Source organism: Emydura macquarii, unplaced genomic scaffold, assembly GCF_026122565.2.
Source record: "Emydura macquarii macquarii isolate MOO-44397 ecotype Brisbane River unplaced genomic scaffold, CSIRO-AGI_Emac_v2 contig_212, whole genome shotgun sequence".
In the NCBI taxonomy this organism is placed as follows: domain Eukaryota; kingdom Metazoa; phylum Chordata; order Testudines; family Chelidae; genus Emydura; species Emydura macquarii.
Window position 1 is genome coordinate 5,641,849 of NW_027130349.1, and position 16,410 is coordinate 5,658,258.

At 44.3% G+C, this 16,410-nt stretch overlaps 1 protein-coding gene across 4 annotated transcripts in view; it reads right to left on the reverse strand.

The window, feature by feature from the left end:
- Positions 1-16,410, reverse strand: part of MIB1 (MIB E3 ubiquitin protein ligase 1) — a 115,734-nt gene that overhangs the window by 41,366 nt on the left and 57,958 nt on the right. For all 4 annotated transcript variants that reach the window (XM_067546785.1, XM_067546777.1, XM_067546793.1 and 1 more), the window contains exon 13: positions 2,478-2,610. In XM_067546785.1, coding sequence (XP_067402886.1) covers positions 2,478-2,610 — 133 coding nt within the window. The remainder of the gene's footprint in view (positions 1-2,477; positions 2,611-16,410) is intronic.

Here is a 16,410-nt window from a genome sequence, read left to right on the forward strand (position 1 = left end):
CTGATGATCACAGCCAAGCCTTAAGATACAACCAGATTTGCTCCGATCCCTCAGACAGAGACAAACACCTACAGGATCTCCATAAAACATTCTTAAAACTACAATACCCACCTGGAGAGGTGAAGAAACAGAGCCAGACGGGTACTCAGAAGTCACCTACTACAGGACAGACCCAACAAAGAAAACAACAGAACACCACTGGCCATCACCTACAGTCCCCAACTAAAATCTCTCCAGCACACCATTAAGGATCTACAACCTATCCTAGCAGATGACCCCTCACTCGCTCAAGCTGTGGGAGGCAGACCTATCCTTGCTTACAGACAGCCCCCCAACCTGAAGCAAAAATATTCACCAGCAACAGTACACCATACAAGAACACCACTAACCCAGGAACATACCCCTGCAACAAACCCCATTGCCAGCTCTGCCCACACATTGACTCTAGTGACACCATCACAGGTCCTAATCACATCAGCCACACCATCAGGGGTTCATTCACCTGCACATCTACTAATGTAATATATGCCATCATGTGCCAGCAATGCCCCTCTGCCATGTACATTGGCCAAATAGACTGTCACTACGCAAAAGAATAAATGGACACAAATCAGACAAATAATAGAAACATTCATAAACCAGTAGGAGAGCACTTCAATCTCCCAAGACACTCTGTAAATGACTTGAAAGTTGCCATACTTCCACAAAACAACTTCAAAAACAGACTTCAAAGAGAACCTGCTGAGCTTGAACTGATCTGCAAACTTAACACAATCAAACTGGGTCTAAATAAGGACTTGGAATGGTTATCTCATTACAAGAAATAATTGTCACTGTTCACACATTCTCACCTCCTAATCAATGGTTATGAATAGGCCTCAACTACTTCCCCATTGTTGTTCCTTAGTCTTGGATATGTGTATATATATATATACACACACACATCTGCTATTTGATTTCTATTCCTTACATCTGACAAAGTGGGTTACAGCCCATGAAAGCTTATGCCTGCAGAAATTAAATTTATTAGTCTTTAAAGTGCTACAGGACTCTCGCTGTATACAGACTAACACGGCTACTATTCTGGAACTTTTCACTGATGATCACTAAGGTTAATATTTTGTCATGGTTATTTTTAGTAAAAATCACGGCCAGGTCACATGTAAACAAAAATTCACGGAAGTCCGTGCACTGTCCCTGACTTTCACTAAAAATAGCAATGACAAAATGGCTCTGAGAGCCCAAGCCCTGCTGTGAGAGAGTAGAGGGGGATGGGGTCCAGCACCTGCTGCTTGCACGAGGGGGCGGGGGGGGCGCGGCTTTAGAGCTCTGTTGTCCCGCCGTTGCCAATGGTGGTTCAGTTCAGAGTTCTGGGGTCTCCTCACAGCAGCTCGGAGCTCCAGACTCCCTCCACTACCCTGAAGCAGCAGGGTCCTGCCTCTGAGATCTGGGTGCCCCCCGCCATGGCTCTGAGCTGAGGCAGCTGGGAGCTGCGGGGCCCCCAGCCACCTGCAGTGTCTTGGAACTCAGGGGTCCCCTCACCTGATGGGGCCATTCAGAACTGCAGGCCCCCCCCCCCCCCCCCCACCCACAGCCACTCAGAGCTCCGATGCCCTGACGCACACAGCAGCTGAGAGCTGCAGGGCCAACTGCCAGGGGCACCCCACCACAGAGGCTGGGAGTTTCAGGGCCCCTGCCCACTGAGAGCTCCAAGCCCGCCCCTGGCTGAAGAGAAAAATGTCACAGTGATCTCTGGAATTCACAGAATCTGTGACCTCCGTGATTTCATCTTATCCTTAATAGGGATGTAAAATATTATAGGGTTAAATGGTTAACCAATAAGCATTAGTCTTACCGTTAAGACTAATACTTATCAGTTAATCAGTGGTGTGGGCTCTCAGTCTCCACAGTGAGGGCATCGGGCCACAGTGGAGGCGGCTACACTGCTGCTGCTGCTCCCTAGGGAGGCCAAGGCCCTGGTACAAGTGCTGTGAAGCACCCTGTAGCAGAACACCGGGGACCACAGCTCTGAGACAGGGATCCCCTGCGGAACCGAGCTGGGGACTCTACCCAGGGGCTGAGTGCGGGGAGAAGACAAGTATAACTGGTTAAACGATTAACTGATATAATTTTAATAGTTTAAACTGTTACCTTTTTTAAAATGAAATTTACATCCCTAATCCTTAATGATCTGTTAAATTAATTATAATGATTTCTTTTTTAATTACTTACTGCAAAAGTTCCAAGTTGTTGGCTATAAAGGGTTAAACTTGTTTAGAAAAGTACTGGAGCAATTTCATCTCTCTGCACCTCTTATAACTGAGCCAATATAATAATGTTCCAAAGGGCAAGCTTGGCACATAGCGAAGGGAATGCAGCCCACTTGCTATCCCAACTGCTTTTGTCAGGCATCTGCTTCAGTAAGGTTAATCAAAGACATGTGACATATTTCAGTCCTCCTGAGAGGAGAGCCTTACCTGATGCACCAAGAGTTCAGCCACTTCCACATGATTATTGAGTGCTGCCAGATGTAAGGCAGTATAGCCGTCATCCTTCTTCTCATCCACAATCCATGGCCGTGGTAGCTTGGACAACAATACACGCATTGCACTATAATAAATATAAAAGAGTGTTACAGAAATATGGGCAGAAACAAATGGACTACAGCATAGAATCACAAATATTTCATTTTTATATCAGAACTATAAACAAGTGACTAAAGTCAACTAGCGACTTTTATATTCTAAGGTTAAAGAATATAAATATAATATATAAGAATATAAAAGTTTAGTATAAAGAAAGTATACCGAAGAGCTTTAAACATAAAAATCCCAAATTAAGCTGTTTGATTTAAAAAGGCAAATGACAATAAATAGAAAAAATATATAGTCTGTAAAACATCTGAAGTGTTATGGAACCAAGTTAATTTCTTCTGAAAGATCTAAAAGCAACTGCAATTACATTAAGCTATAATACTTTTTTTTTTATAGACATATATTCCATTTTTGGAAAGGGGAAGGTTATGTACTTTTTGAAAATATCAATACCATTTTTCACTTAATTACAAATAAGCGAGTTCTATTGCACTATACCACTTTAAAATCTCAGATTTTAAGGCTTGATTTGGCTCATTATGACTCATAAGGGGATGATGATAGCCTCTCCCTGAAAAGGATCCTAATTTCTGAGATAAAATGGGGAAGGACCCAGTCAAATACAAATAAGCAGTTGAAATTGTAGGTTGCCAGTACTAAATGCATCAGAAGAAAGTGAAGAAGCTCATGACAGTTTAATGAGGTATTGATAACATTTTCAAGTTTGTGAGAAGATAGCAGTTGCCTTTGAAAAACAGTTTCTATTTGACAACTTGTGACAAGACTCCAAGCAGTACCTCAAAGTAACCACAACCTGTATCATACATAAGTATTATTACTGAACTGACCAGCCTTTGAGCCATACCAGACATACGGTTATCAACCCACACTAGGCAGGGACACCGCAACACATTGAACTCGTACGGCTCATACTTGAAGCTGACATTTTTGCTGTGATTATTTCAGTCCTAATAACTCTAACACTAACCTAGCACACTATGTTCATTATAGTAATGTCATTCCCATAACAAGTGCTTTTAGAGGCAGTGTATCTGGAAGTGATGGAACTGAAGCTGAAGCTGCATTGCTGTATGGGAGCGACAATACACAAGTGTGGAATATCATTTGTTCTTTATGTCAATCAAATTTCTGTCCCATGTCAACCTCATGGTTAAAACAGAGGTTCGTGCTGCTCACATACCACCTGGTTTGCCCCACTCAACCACACTGATACTGCATAGCTTTCCCCTCTTAACCTACAGGATTCAGTGGTAGCACAAAGTGATGCAGCCAAATGTCAACACTTTTTGCTGGCTCATTCTTTAAAATAAAGGTAATGAGTAAAATCAATCTTGGTTCTATTTTAATTTTTAAACTTTGCTGCATTGGGCTCCGCCCAAAGGAATCCCCAGCCTTCTTTTATAGGAAGAAGCATCAACCCCTACTAATATTTGCTTATTATATCATCACCAGATAATTAGGATTAGCAGAAGACCCAAGCTCTGAGTCTGGGACCTGGACAATATGCACACCTGCTTCTCCCTCCCTCTAGCATGGGCTAGCTAAGGGGGTGGGGGGAAAGGAGTATCATTCCTGCCCCCAAAGAAGGGGGAGGCTGCTCAAGAAGGCCAGGCAGAATTTGAGAAGCTGATGCCTGGGAACTCAGAGCCAGCAGCAATGAAGCCACAGATTAATGAGCTCCCTCCCTATTCCCCCTGCAGGGCTGCGCATAGTAAGCCTGCAGTTCTAGCCTCGTTTTTGCTTGCGTTTCTCTTCTTAACCAGACCCATCTGAAAATAGGGTGTTCATTATCACTCATTTGAAGCTAGAATTGGGGAGGTAGGACCACTGAGATTCCCTGTCGCAACAAACCAGAAACCTAGAGACCAGATTAACTCAAGTCAGTAGAATGGAGTATTGGCAATAGTACAGATACAACTTGCCATACTGGACGGCTTCACTGTCACCCACTTTGAACCCCCAAGCAATCCTCTCCCCCTTGCCCACTTCTAGGGTGGCATAGGAATAAATAGCCCCATATCCCCTAACTGTCTTGTCTTTGGGAATGGCACAGGGGAATGGCCCCTCTACCCACCACAGATCACTTTACAGCTATAACTTCTAGAAGTAGCAGTAACTGCTAGAATGTTGTGTTCAGGAAATCTCTGGTGATTTTGCCCCTTTCCCTCCCTCCTGTTGAGACAGTATGCAACTCACAACAGAAGCAGAGCTTCTCCCTAGAAGAGCCAAATTTGTATCTCAATTACAAGTGGTGCCAGTTGGCTGCCATGCAAAGTGGGCATTGGTCACCACATTCTAAAATTCAAATAGCTCTTTATTAACCATGCAAAATTGAGAACTAGGCTCTTCAAGATTTTACCTATAATGGACCCAACCACAATGAACCTCCTGGCCTTTTGTATTTAAATGAACAGCTCTCCTGTAAGGAATTCTAGCTGAGAGGCACAGTGGAGAGCAATGCTCAGATTCTTAACCACATCAAATACTCCTGAATTTATTTCAGGTAGAAAACAATAACAAACATAAATTTCTTGATGAAACTGGCAAAATATTTTGTTTCCTTCGTAGGTTTGCCTTCATCTGGAGGCAGATACAGTTCCTTGCTTCCTCAGTGTCCATGTTATTTATTACACAGCAAAACAAGATAATGCTTAATAAAATATACATTGTTCATTGGTCAATTGTAGTTTAGTTTTTATTCATGACGCTTCATAGCATACTAGTAAATGTACTTAGTTTTTTTTAAGTGATATTAAACAGACCTCACAACATTATCTCTACATATTAACTCTTTCCAGAGATTTTTGTGCAAAATTATGAAGGGTATCATTTCAGAAAGTGCCAGTTACCAAGATTTTACTGAAACCCAGCAAAGGAGCACATTTTAGTAAATACTGTGCATTACCTCAGAAGGATTGTTTAGACTAACAATTAGTGTGCAGCAAGATCGGGTATAAATCACAGCATACTAGCATGCCATATGCTAATGGTGCATGTGGACCCTGCTACTATGCACTATAGGTTCCCTAAGTACACAGTGAGTAGGTCAATGTACACTAGGGAACTCTTAATGTGCAGTGGCAGGATCCACATGGATAGTTACTGCATGGCATGATATTGTTCTGTAGATTTATTTCCCAATCTGCCATGTGCTAAATTTGTCTAGACAAGTCCATGGTGTGAGGATGCCAGAAGTATAAAACAGATATATACAAATTACTCCATTGTAGCCAGTTTCAGGTATCAGAATTTTTGCTATCTACAATACATCTTTTAGACTGGGAGGCCATGAGAGGGAATGGGCCTGGAGCACTGTGGCTCACACCTCATCTAGACTACAGCAATGCAATATACTTGGTCATGAAACTAAGCACATAAAACCTGTCTTCTGCTTTCTACATTGGCTTCACACAGAAGGAAGTACAAGGTCTCAGCTCCTATCTTCAAGGCACACAGTGGCCTGGGCCCAGCATATCTAAAAGATAGTCTAAAACTCCAGAATGAAGACTGTGGTTGACAACTCTTCTTCTCAGACATAAGGGAACTTTCCACAACCTCAGTAACGCCAGTCTGTGTGGAAGACAGGCTCTCTCAGGGGGCCAGTCAAAGATTGTGAAACAAACTCCCACAGGAACTAAGGATCATCACAAACCTCACCACCCTCCACTCCAAGTACTAGGCACACTTCAACCATGCCTTCAACAATAAACATAGTAGCATGTGATGTACTCTAAATGCTCCCAAATCCTAAAACAATTTTCCCCAAGGGCTGGATTGGAAAGACAGAACAGTGTGACAGAGTTAGTCACATAGCTTAGTGAACTACTGGAAGGTGCTCAGACACTATAGTAAGGAGGATACTTTAAGAATCCAGAGAGACTAGAATAAAGAGCAGATAAAATCTGTACCCAGTGTAATTTACACATCAACCCTGTTTAGTTCCAAATTAAAACTTGTATACAGCATGTTAAACCACTTTAGAGAGAAAGCTGCCAATAGGTATTTTTCACTGAGTATATGCTTGTAAGGAAAAGTCTCTGTGAAATGTTGCTCTGTGAATAATCATTTGGAAAAGTTTTGAGTATAACTTCACAAACCGTAACAGAAACTAGTTGACAAATCCTCCTCATTATAAAAGGAAAGCAATGTGAAAACTGAATGATCCATTAGAGAAAATCAGGAGCAATAACCTTGGCAAGAAATCCACACCTGTGGTGGCCCCCAGATGCTGGGATTCTTACTAGGCTGCAGTCCCTTGACTGTACTTGGGAAGCTCCTACTTCTGTACTGTCCTCTAGATAGCAGAATAGTGAAATCTGAAGTTCCACCAGAGCTATTAGCTGGGAGAATTAACGGTTTGTCTCTTTCAACTAACCCCTCAAGCCTCCACGCTTTTCCCTTCCCCTGAGCCCCCTGGCTGCTGAAAGGATGTAGTTCTTCACTGCTCTATCCCTCCTTCCTGTCTGTATCCTATCTGCAGTAAAGAGCAAAGAAACATCTCTGTCAGTCCTTCTCCAGCCCAGTGGTGTTTTCTGCAACCTTTTAGCTAGTAACTGCAGCACAGAGCCTTCCCCAAGCAGCAGCAGCATGAAATTGAGTGGAGTCTTGCTAACTTAACCCAGCTGCCAATAAACAGCAGCACAGAAACTAGAGCTGTTTGAAATCACAGCAAAACAGCCTGACATTGGTATGTATCAGGGACGGCCAAACTTATTGACCCCTGAAACTCCTCTCCCCACTAGGCAAAATCCTCTAGCCTAACCATGCTGGCACAAGGCAAAAACTCTGAGTTTCCCACCCCACTCTGGTAGGTTGAGAATGGGTAGTGGGTCATAGGGAACTCTGTGAGCTGCACTTTAACTGTAAAAGAGCTGCATGTGGCTCACAAGCCACAGTTTGGCCACCCCTTGTATACATTCTGCAGATTATCTTTACAACCACAAAGACTAGGGGGTGCTTTTTGGTTTTGGGGGGAGTGCTGGCATTTAACCAAAAGCTCAAATTCTGCATAAATTACTGTCTTAGGTCTCCATGCCCTCCAAGACATATTTCAATTAGTCACTGATGAGTACTTTTTAAACCCTATGTCAATGAATATAACAGAACAAAATCCCAAATGGAAATAATCTTAAACATGGAATGGTATGTATCCTGTAGCATTTAACTACCTGTTTAAAGTCCATTTAAGTGGATAGGTCTATAGACATGAGAAATTTTAGTTGTCAAAATTACACTTAAGACTTTAATAGATTAAATTTTTCAGTCCCTGTCAATTTATGAGCTATAAACAGTTGTGGGAACTCTGGATATGAGGGATTTGCTATTTTATTTATTTATACTGGAAATAGTGCAGTTTTAAAACATAAATAAGGAGTATGATGTGATACTCAACCTTCTATTGTGGGAACTGTCTATTTCTTTCAGCTAGATTAAACTTGAATTTTATGTCAAAGATATGTGCAATCCAGTGTTGTAGCCATGTTGGTCCCAGGATGTTAGAGGAACTAGGAAAAGTACAGACAAGGAGGGGGGAGATCTGAAGAAGAGCACTATGTAAGCCTGAAAACTTGTCTCTCTTGCCAATAGAAGTTGGTCCAATACAATATATAACCTGACTCACCTTGTCTTTCAAAGATAGGTGCAGTCAGATAAAAAAATAAGCAAAAAGCAGAAATAAATTGATGAGTTACCTCTTCTGCTAAACATATACTAAGAGAAACCCAAGTAACTGCTATGTTAGCCTGGTCCAGATACTGTTACTAGTTACTAGCTTAAAGCTGAGCATGCTTTACAGTTTGGATGGATAGACAGACAATGACCCCACATATACAATTCTAAAGAATTCTTATATTTTTCAATATTCAGCTATGCTCTAGTTCTAATTTTAACTGTTACACTATTTAACTATCAAAACAGAGACACTGACAGAAAATGGGGGTTTTCACAAAATCAAGTTTTCCACAAAATATATTTGCTCTCCACAGATTTTCAGTTTTCAGGTTTTTGATGAAAAGTTAAGATTTTTCTGCCAGGAAAAAAAAAACGTTTTCTGACCAGCTCCACTAAGAACCATATCTGATTTCCTGAGTCTTGGCAAATAGATACTTCTCGAAGTAGATTTTTAATACAGGAACATTAGTGTTTGACATTCAAGTTACAAGCTTATTTTCACAAATAGGAAGCAATGACGGGCTTCCTATCTCCCTATGGCTCAATCATTTTTAGGGAGCAGGAAAAAACCGGGATTGCTAGATCCAAATAGGTAATCACACTTGGGAGTATCACATACAAACAGCTTGATCAGCCAAATATCCATTTTTGATTTAAGCTCCATACCTCACAGACCACCTGAGAACGACCTGCCCAGCAGCCAACTATAAACTTGGACTGTTTGGATTCCTTCTGCTACTCTTGTCAGTCAGTTCAACACATCTCCTTACACAAGTATCCAGTAAGGAATGTTGCAGAGATTTCCCCCCTCCACCCTCCAATGACATTCAAATGCGTCCATTTCTGTGTTCTTAGAATATCTATTTTTTCAACCAGAGTTACCTGCCAAGTTCATTTCAAGGGCCAGCAGGGAGGAAGCAATGAAAAGAGAGTGGTTTAGTTTACTGTAGAAAGTGAATTGTATACGCAGACTTCAACTTAAAGCAGGGAATTATATTTATAAGCGCAATTTTGTATGAGGAAGCCTGGCTGAGATGCAGGCAGAAGCAAATATTGGGACACAGTAGTGACACATACATATACATTTTTCCTTCACATAATGTTTGACATTACTTTCAAATTATTTAGTTTAAGGCTTGGTCTACACTAACCTTCGCGATTCTTGCGTAACTCCCATCGACTTCTGAGCTTCTCTTCTGCACGCCGTCTTCACTGCACTACGCCAACGGGAACTGCATTCCCGTTGACGCAGTGCTACACCACTTGCGGGGGATGGATTAATAACGTCGACTTCTGGATCAACTGAGCAGGTCTTCACTGACCGCTCAGTCGATCCAGATAAATCGATTTCACAGCAGCGACTTTGCCGCCATCAGTGTAGACATAGCCTAAGAAAAAACTAAGTCAATGTAAAGTTTTAACTAATCTCTAAGCGAATTAGGAAAAAATCCAATCATGCAATATTGTGGATGAGAACTGAAGAATTCCAAACTCAGGCAATTCCAAGTTATGGTTCTCACAACAGTAACTTGCTGAGACAGTGCACTCAGCCCATAAATTAAATCAACTGTCACTTCACAAAGACCCAGTGATTCTATTCCAGCCCTTTCTGTCAGTAGGAAGGGTAGATGTAAGGTATGTGAGTTGAGAGATTCAAAAGTGGATAGATAAAAGCAGAAAAAAATTGAGGGATACAGTCTTAAACTTTAACAGAGGCACTGAGGAACCCCAATATACCACTTTGGGAAAAGTAGGTGAAAATTTTGGAACAAAGTTATGATGTTTATGAGAAGTGAATAAACAATATATATATGTTTTACATTTATTTTATTCATATACAAAAGATTTTTATACACCATGTTGTGCACGATCTGTTAAGTCATAATCTTACTGTTACTTCTGTCACTCCTCCTTCAGCCCTTCCCTATCGTTTTGTTGCCCCCAACCTCCAAAGTATCATATCTGAAGTTAGACAAGCTCCTTGGGCCAGGGTCTGTGTCTTCTTATCTTGTGAACTGCCTAGGACACTTGTGTGTAGTAAAATACATACTGAATAGGTTTCTATTGTGTAATGAAAATTATAGCATCCAAGGTTAATGATTAATACCAAGCAAGATATTTCTACTTTGCGGCTCCTCGTGAACAACTTGTAAGTGGAAGACTATACCTCTAGATGGTTTCCATCCCTGCAGGGACAGATTGGAGGATAGCATTTCAGGATTTCTTTCAGCCAGCATTAAGCAGTTCGGTGAAAGGATGGCATTAAGAAGGATATATGACAAATCCCTTGAAATGTTGTAACTATTTCAGCCAAAAATGGCAAATTATATAGGATTTACAGTGGTTCTATTACCCTGCCTAATCACAAAAATTTAATGTAGCTCCTCATGCCCCATAAGCCCCTGCTCTGGTTTCATAATGCAACGGTCTTTCCTTTATTATCTTACTGCTTTAGCTTGCAGGACCTTACACAGCTCCTGCCAAAATTCTAACAAGTAATTGGTCACCAGTATTTATTTGGGCAGCCATGTGTTATACTAGCGGGCAAAGTAATGCTGGTGAATAAATGTTACTTTCCTTTTACGCAACAGTTGTTTCAGCATTCAACCTTCAAAATATTAATGAAAACAGCCAAGTTTTATTATTGTGTTTACCAGGAACATAATCCTTATGTATATAAAACTTTATTTTCACCTCACACACTTGCAACACATGCACAGTATTCCCCTAAATACAGTACTATGGAGCAATAAATCTAGTAATAACCATAAACAAAGTTAGCTTGTTAAGGCCTTCAGTATTTTCAATCCATATAGGTTACATTGCTGATCTAAAAATGTTGAAGCTTCTAGATAAGACTTTTTTCAATGCTTTAGTAAGATACTCAAATCATACCATCCTCAACTAAAACTGTATTTAAAAATTATTACAGCACTAAAGTATATTAAGAACACAAGACTTTTCATACCAGTCCATCTTGTCCAGTATCCTGTCTCTGACAGCAGCCAGAAATTATGGAGTGATCCACCCTGTCTTTCACCCTATGCTTCTGGTAGTCAGAGGTTTAAGGTCACCCCAACCATTGGGTTGCATTCCTAATTATCTTGGCTAATAAGCACTGATAGACCTATCCTCCATGAATGCATGCAGTGCTGTTATAGCTATGTCGGTCCCAGGATGTGAGAGACAGGATGGGTGAGGTAATATCTTTTATTAGACCAACTTCCATTGGTGAGAGAGACAAGCTTTTGAGCTACACAGGAATGGCATGTAGTTAGTTGTGCTTTGTATGAAAAAGTACTTCCTCATTTGTATTCAACCAGCTGTCTATTAATTTCATTAGGTGACATCTGGTTTTTGTATTGCACACTTCTCTATTTTCCATACAATTAATGATTTTATAGACATCTATCAGATGCTCCCCCAGTTGTCTCTTTTCTAAACTGAACAACCCTAATCTTTTTAATCTGTCCTTTTATGGAAGTCTTCCATACTCTTGACTATCTTTGTCACTTGTCTCTGAATCTTTTCCAAGTCAACTATATCCTTTTTAAGAAGGGGCAACCAGAACTAGACAGTATTCAAAGTGTGAATGCACCACATATTTATGAAGTTGCATTACAATAGTTTCTGTCTTATTTTTCTATCCCTTTAATAATAGTTCCTAACATACTGTTAAGCCTTTTTAACCCTGCTGCGCATTAAGTGGAAGTTTTCAGAGAACTAGCCATGGTGGCTCCAAGATCTCCTTCTTGAGCAGTAATTTAAAACCGATAACGGTTTATTTTTTCCAATGTGCATTACTTACACCTATCAAAGTTGAATTTCACCTACCATTTTTTTGCCCAGTCGTATAACACAGTTATGCTTCAGTAGAGAGGTTATTTATAGCTAAGGTTGAGTTGAAGTTTCCTTTGTAAAGTTCCTTTTTCAGTTGGCTTAACTTTCTCAAATTCTTTCTAGTATGAAATCTTCCAGAGACTTGATCACAAGATTGTTGTTATAAAGGAAATTTTTAGCAAAATTAGATCTGCCATTTCTGAGTAACAGAAAAACAAGGTTACTTACTAGTAACTGATGTTCTTCGAGATGTGTTGCTCATGTCCATTCACTATAGGTGCGTACACGCTTCCGTGCACGGTTACCCAGAACTTTTTTCCCCTTAGCAGATCCTGTAGGGCCCTGGAGCCCCGCGCACATGCCGCAGTATATGAGGCGCTGCTGGCCCTACGCCTCCTCAGTCCCTTCTTTCTGCCAACTCCGGCAGTGGGGATGGGGGGTGGGTTGTGGAATGGACATGAGCAACACATCTCAAAGAACATCAGTTACCGGTAAGTAACCTTGTTTTCTTCTTTAAGTGCTTACTCATGTCCATTCCACTACAGATGAGTAACAAGCAATACCTTTGGAGGTGGGTCAGAGTTATCGGTAAGCTGCTCTCAGCACTGCTCTGCCGAATCCCGCGTCCTCTCTCGCCTGCTGGACGATGGCATAGTGGGACGTGAAGGTATGCACCGACGACCAGGTAGGTAGCAACTTTGCAGATGTCCTGTAGGGGCACTCTCTCCAGGAAGGCTGTAGATGAGGCTTGAGCTCTGGTTGAGTGCACTGTGATGGTTCCCAGAAGCAGCACCTTCGCCTGCTCATAGCAGAACTTGATGCAAGATTAATCCATGAGGAGATGCGCTGGGTGGAGACAGGTGAGCCTTTCATCTGGCCGGCCACTGCGATGAAGAGCTGCGTCGATTTCCGGAACGGCTTTGTACACTCGATATAGAAGGCCAAGGCTCATCTCACATCCAGCGAATGCCATCTCCTCTCCTCCTCCAAACCGTGAGGTTTGGGAAAAAACACAGGGAGAAAAATATCTTGGTTACAATGAAATTGGGAAGCCACCTTGGGTAGGAAGGCCAGATGCGGCCTCAGCTGGACCTTGTCCTTATAGAATACTGTATAAGGGAGCTCCAAGGTCAAGGCCCTAATCCCGGAGACCCTCCTGGCTGAGGTAATGGCCACCAGAAAGGCTACCTTCCATGAAAGCAGGAGCAGAGGGCATGAGGCCATGGGTTCGAAGGGGGGCCCCGTGAGTCTCGAGAGGACCAGGTTGAGATCCCAGGGAGGCACAGGGTCACGGACCTGCGGATAAAGCCTCTCCACCCCCTAGACGAACCTGACCAATATAGGATGGGAGAACAGCAATCTCCCCTCTAGCGGCTGATGGGAGGCCGAAATGGCTGCCAGGTGAACCTTCGATGAGGCTAGCGCCAGACCCTGGAGCTTTAGCTGGAGCAGGTACTCCAGGATCACCTGTATAGGTGAGAGACAGGGCAGAATACCCTGGACTCCACCCAACAGGTAAACCGCCTCCACTTAGCCTGATACACAACCTGTGTGGAAGGTTTCCTGCTGCCAAGCAGGACTTGCTGGACCTGCACCGAGCAGGCTCTCTCTCCCTCCATCAGCCACAAAGCCTACAGGCCATGAGGTGCAGGGAGTTCAGGTACGGGTGCAACAGGCGACCATGGTCCTGGAATAGAAGGTTGTGCCGCCTCGGAGCTCCAGGGATGGGGCGAGCAAAAGGTCCAGCAGCAGGCTGAACCAGTGCTGTCTCGGCCAGGCCAAAGAGATGAGTACAACGTCCGCCCTGTCCCTCTATTTTCAGCAGAACCTTGGGTAGGAGCAGAATGGGCGGGAACACATACATGAGGGCCCCCATCCAGTCCATGAGGAACGCATCAGAAGTGCGACCCCGAAGTGAGCAGAACCTTGGACACTGTGTTCCAGGCCGACACGAACAGGTCCAGTCAGGGAACTCCCCACTTCTGGAAGATCATAGCCACCATCTCTGGGTGCAACGACCAGTCGTAGCGGGGTAAAAATGACCTGCTGAGGCGATCCGCCTCATCGTTCCTCACTCCCGGGAGGTGAGAGGCAGTCAGGTGGAAATCGTGCCTCACGGCAAAGTCCCACAGACGGATAGCTTCCTTGCAGAGGGCAGAAGAGCGGGCTCCCCCCTGCCTGTTTATGTAGAACATGGCTGCGGTGTTGTCAGTCAGCACCTGCACCACTCTGCCTGCCAGGAATCGGAGGAACACCTTGCACGCTAGACGAATGGCCCTCAGCTCCTTCACGTTGATGTGCAGGCGCCTCTCCTCCCCTGACCAGAGCCCCTGAATGCCTAGGTTGGCGCTGATGTGGGCTCTCCATCCTACATCCGAAGTATCGGAAATTAGGGTGACCAATGGGACCAGTTCCCAGAACGGAACATCCTTCATCACTGCCATGGGAGTCCGCCACCAGTTTGGGGAGGCTAAGATGGGTGGGGGTGCTGTGACAGTGGGTGTCTGCTCGGCACATATACCGAGGCCAACCACGCCTGAAGCAGCCTGAGCCTCAGGAGAGCTAGTCTCACTGTGTACATGCAGGCCACCATGTGGGCTGTAGGCACTGCCTGACTGTTGTTGTGGGCCATTGGTGCAGCTGGGAGATGATAGAGACCATCGACTCGAAACGTGGCTAAGGCAGGAAGGCTCTGGCCTGGGAAGCGTCCAGGGTGGCCCCAATGAATTCTATGCCTTGCACTGGGTTAGTGTGGACTTCTGCTCATATATGAGCAGTCCCAGCCTGCTGCACGTGGAGCAAGTGAAGGTCACACTCTCCTGCACTTGGGACCTGGACCTGCCCCTGATCAGCCAATCATCCAGGTAAGGAAAATTTTGCACACCCTTTCGTCTCAGGTGGGCAGCCACTACCACCATGCACTTGGTGAACACCCTTGGAGCCGAAGATAGGCCTAAGGGTAGAGCTGTAAACTGGTAGTGGGAGCCAGCAACCATGAAACGGAGAAAACGCTTGTGGCTAGGGAGGATAGACACATGGAAGTATGTGTACTTGAGGTTGAGGGCAGCATACCAGTCTCCTGGGTCCAGGGAAGGGATTATGGAGGCTAGGGAGACCATGCGAAACCTGAGTCATTTGACATATTTATTTAGACGACGCAGGTCTAATGTGGGTCTCAGACCCCCCTTTGCCTTGGGGATGAGGAAGTACCTCGAATAAAACCCCTTCCCCTTCTGCCCTGAAGGACCATTTCTACCACTCCTATGTTGAGGAGGGTGTCCACCTCCTGCAAGAGGAGTTGCTCGTGAGAGGGGTCCCTGAAGAGGAACAGAGGGGGAGGACTGTTGGGGGGGGGGGGGGTAAATGTAAACTGTAGGGCATAGCCCCCTGAGGCTATCCCAAGGACCCAACAGTCTAAAGTGATCTTTGCCCATTCAGGATACAAGGGCCTTAACCTGTTTAGGAAGGGGCAGGGTGGATCAAGGAGAGCAGTCAGGGCACCACTCTCGGGTGCACCATCAAAATTGTCTCCTCTGGTTACCCTACCTCCTGGGGGGCCCCTGCTGGGAAGCTGAGGACGAGTTGATTTCTCCTTCTAAACCCCCTATTCCTATAGGGTTGAAAAAGCCTGGGTAGAGTGGAGGCCTTGGCTGCTGCTGCACCTGGGGTTGTGACTAACGCCTGGAAAACTGGGGTGTGTACAGGCCCAGGAAGCAAAGCATGGCCCTGGAGCTTCAGACCATGCAACTTCGCATCGGTCTGGTCGGAGAATAGGGCTCACCCATCAAAGGGGAGGTCCTGAATCGACTGCTGCACCTCCTGGGACTGCTGCACCTTCTCATACAGATGGCGGAGGCTATGGCCCTGCCCGCTGAGTTAGCAGCGTCACAGGACGTATGGAGCACTGCCCTAGCTACTGTGGTTCCTTCCTCCACGATGGTGCTAAAGTCTGCAGCCTGGTCCTGGGGCAGGGCCTCAGCGAACTGCCTGAGGGAGTCCCACAGGTTGAAATTATATCTACCCAGGAGGGCCTGATGGTTGACAATCCTGAACTGCAGAGCTGCCATGGAATAAACCTTTCTCCCAAACAAGTCCAGCTTCTTATTGTCTTTGTTCTTGGGAGTGGATCCTAGCTGACCTTGCCTGTCTCGCTGGTTAGCTGCGTCTACCACCAGGGTTCCTGGGGCAGAGTGAGTAAACAAATACTCAAACCCTTTGGCCGGGACATACTATTTTTTCTCAGCCACCTCTGACGTAGGGGCGACCGAGGAAGGGGTTTGCCACA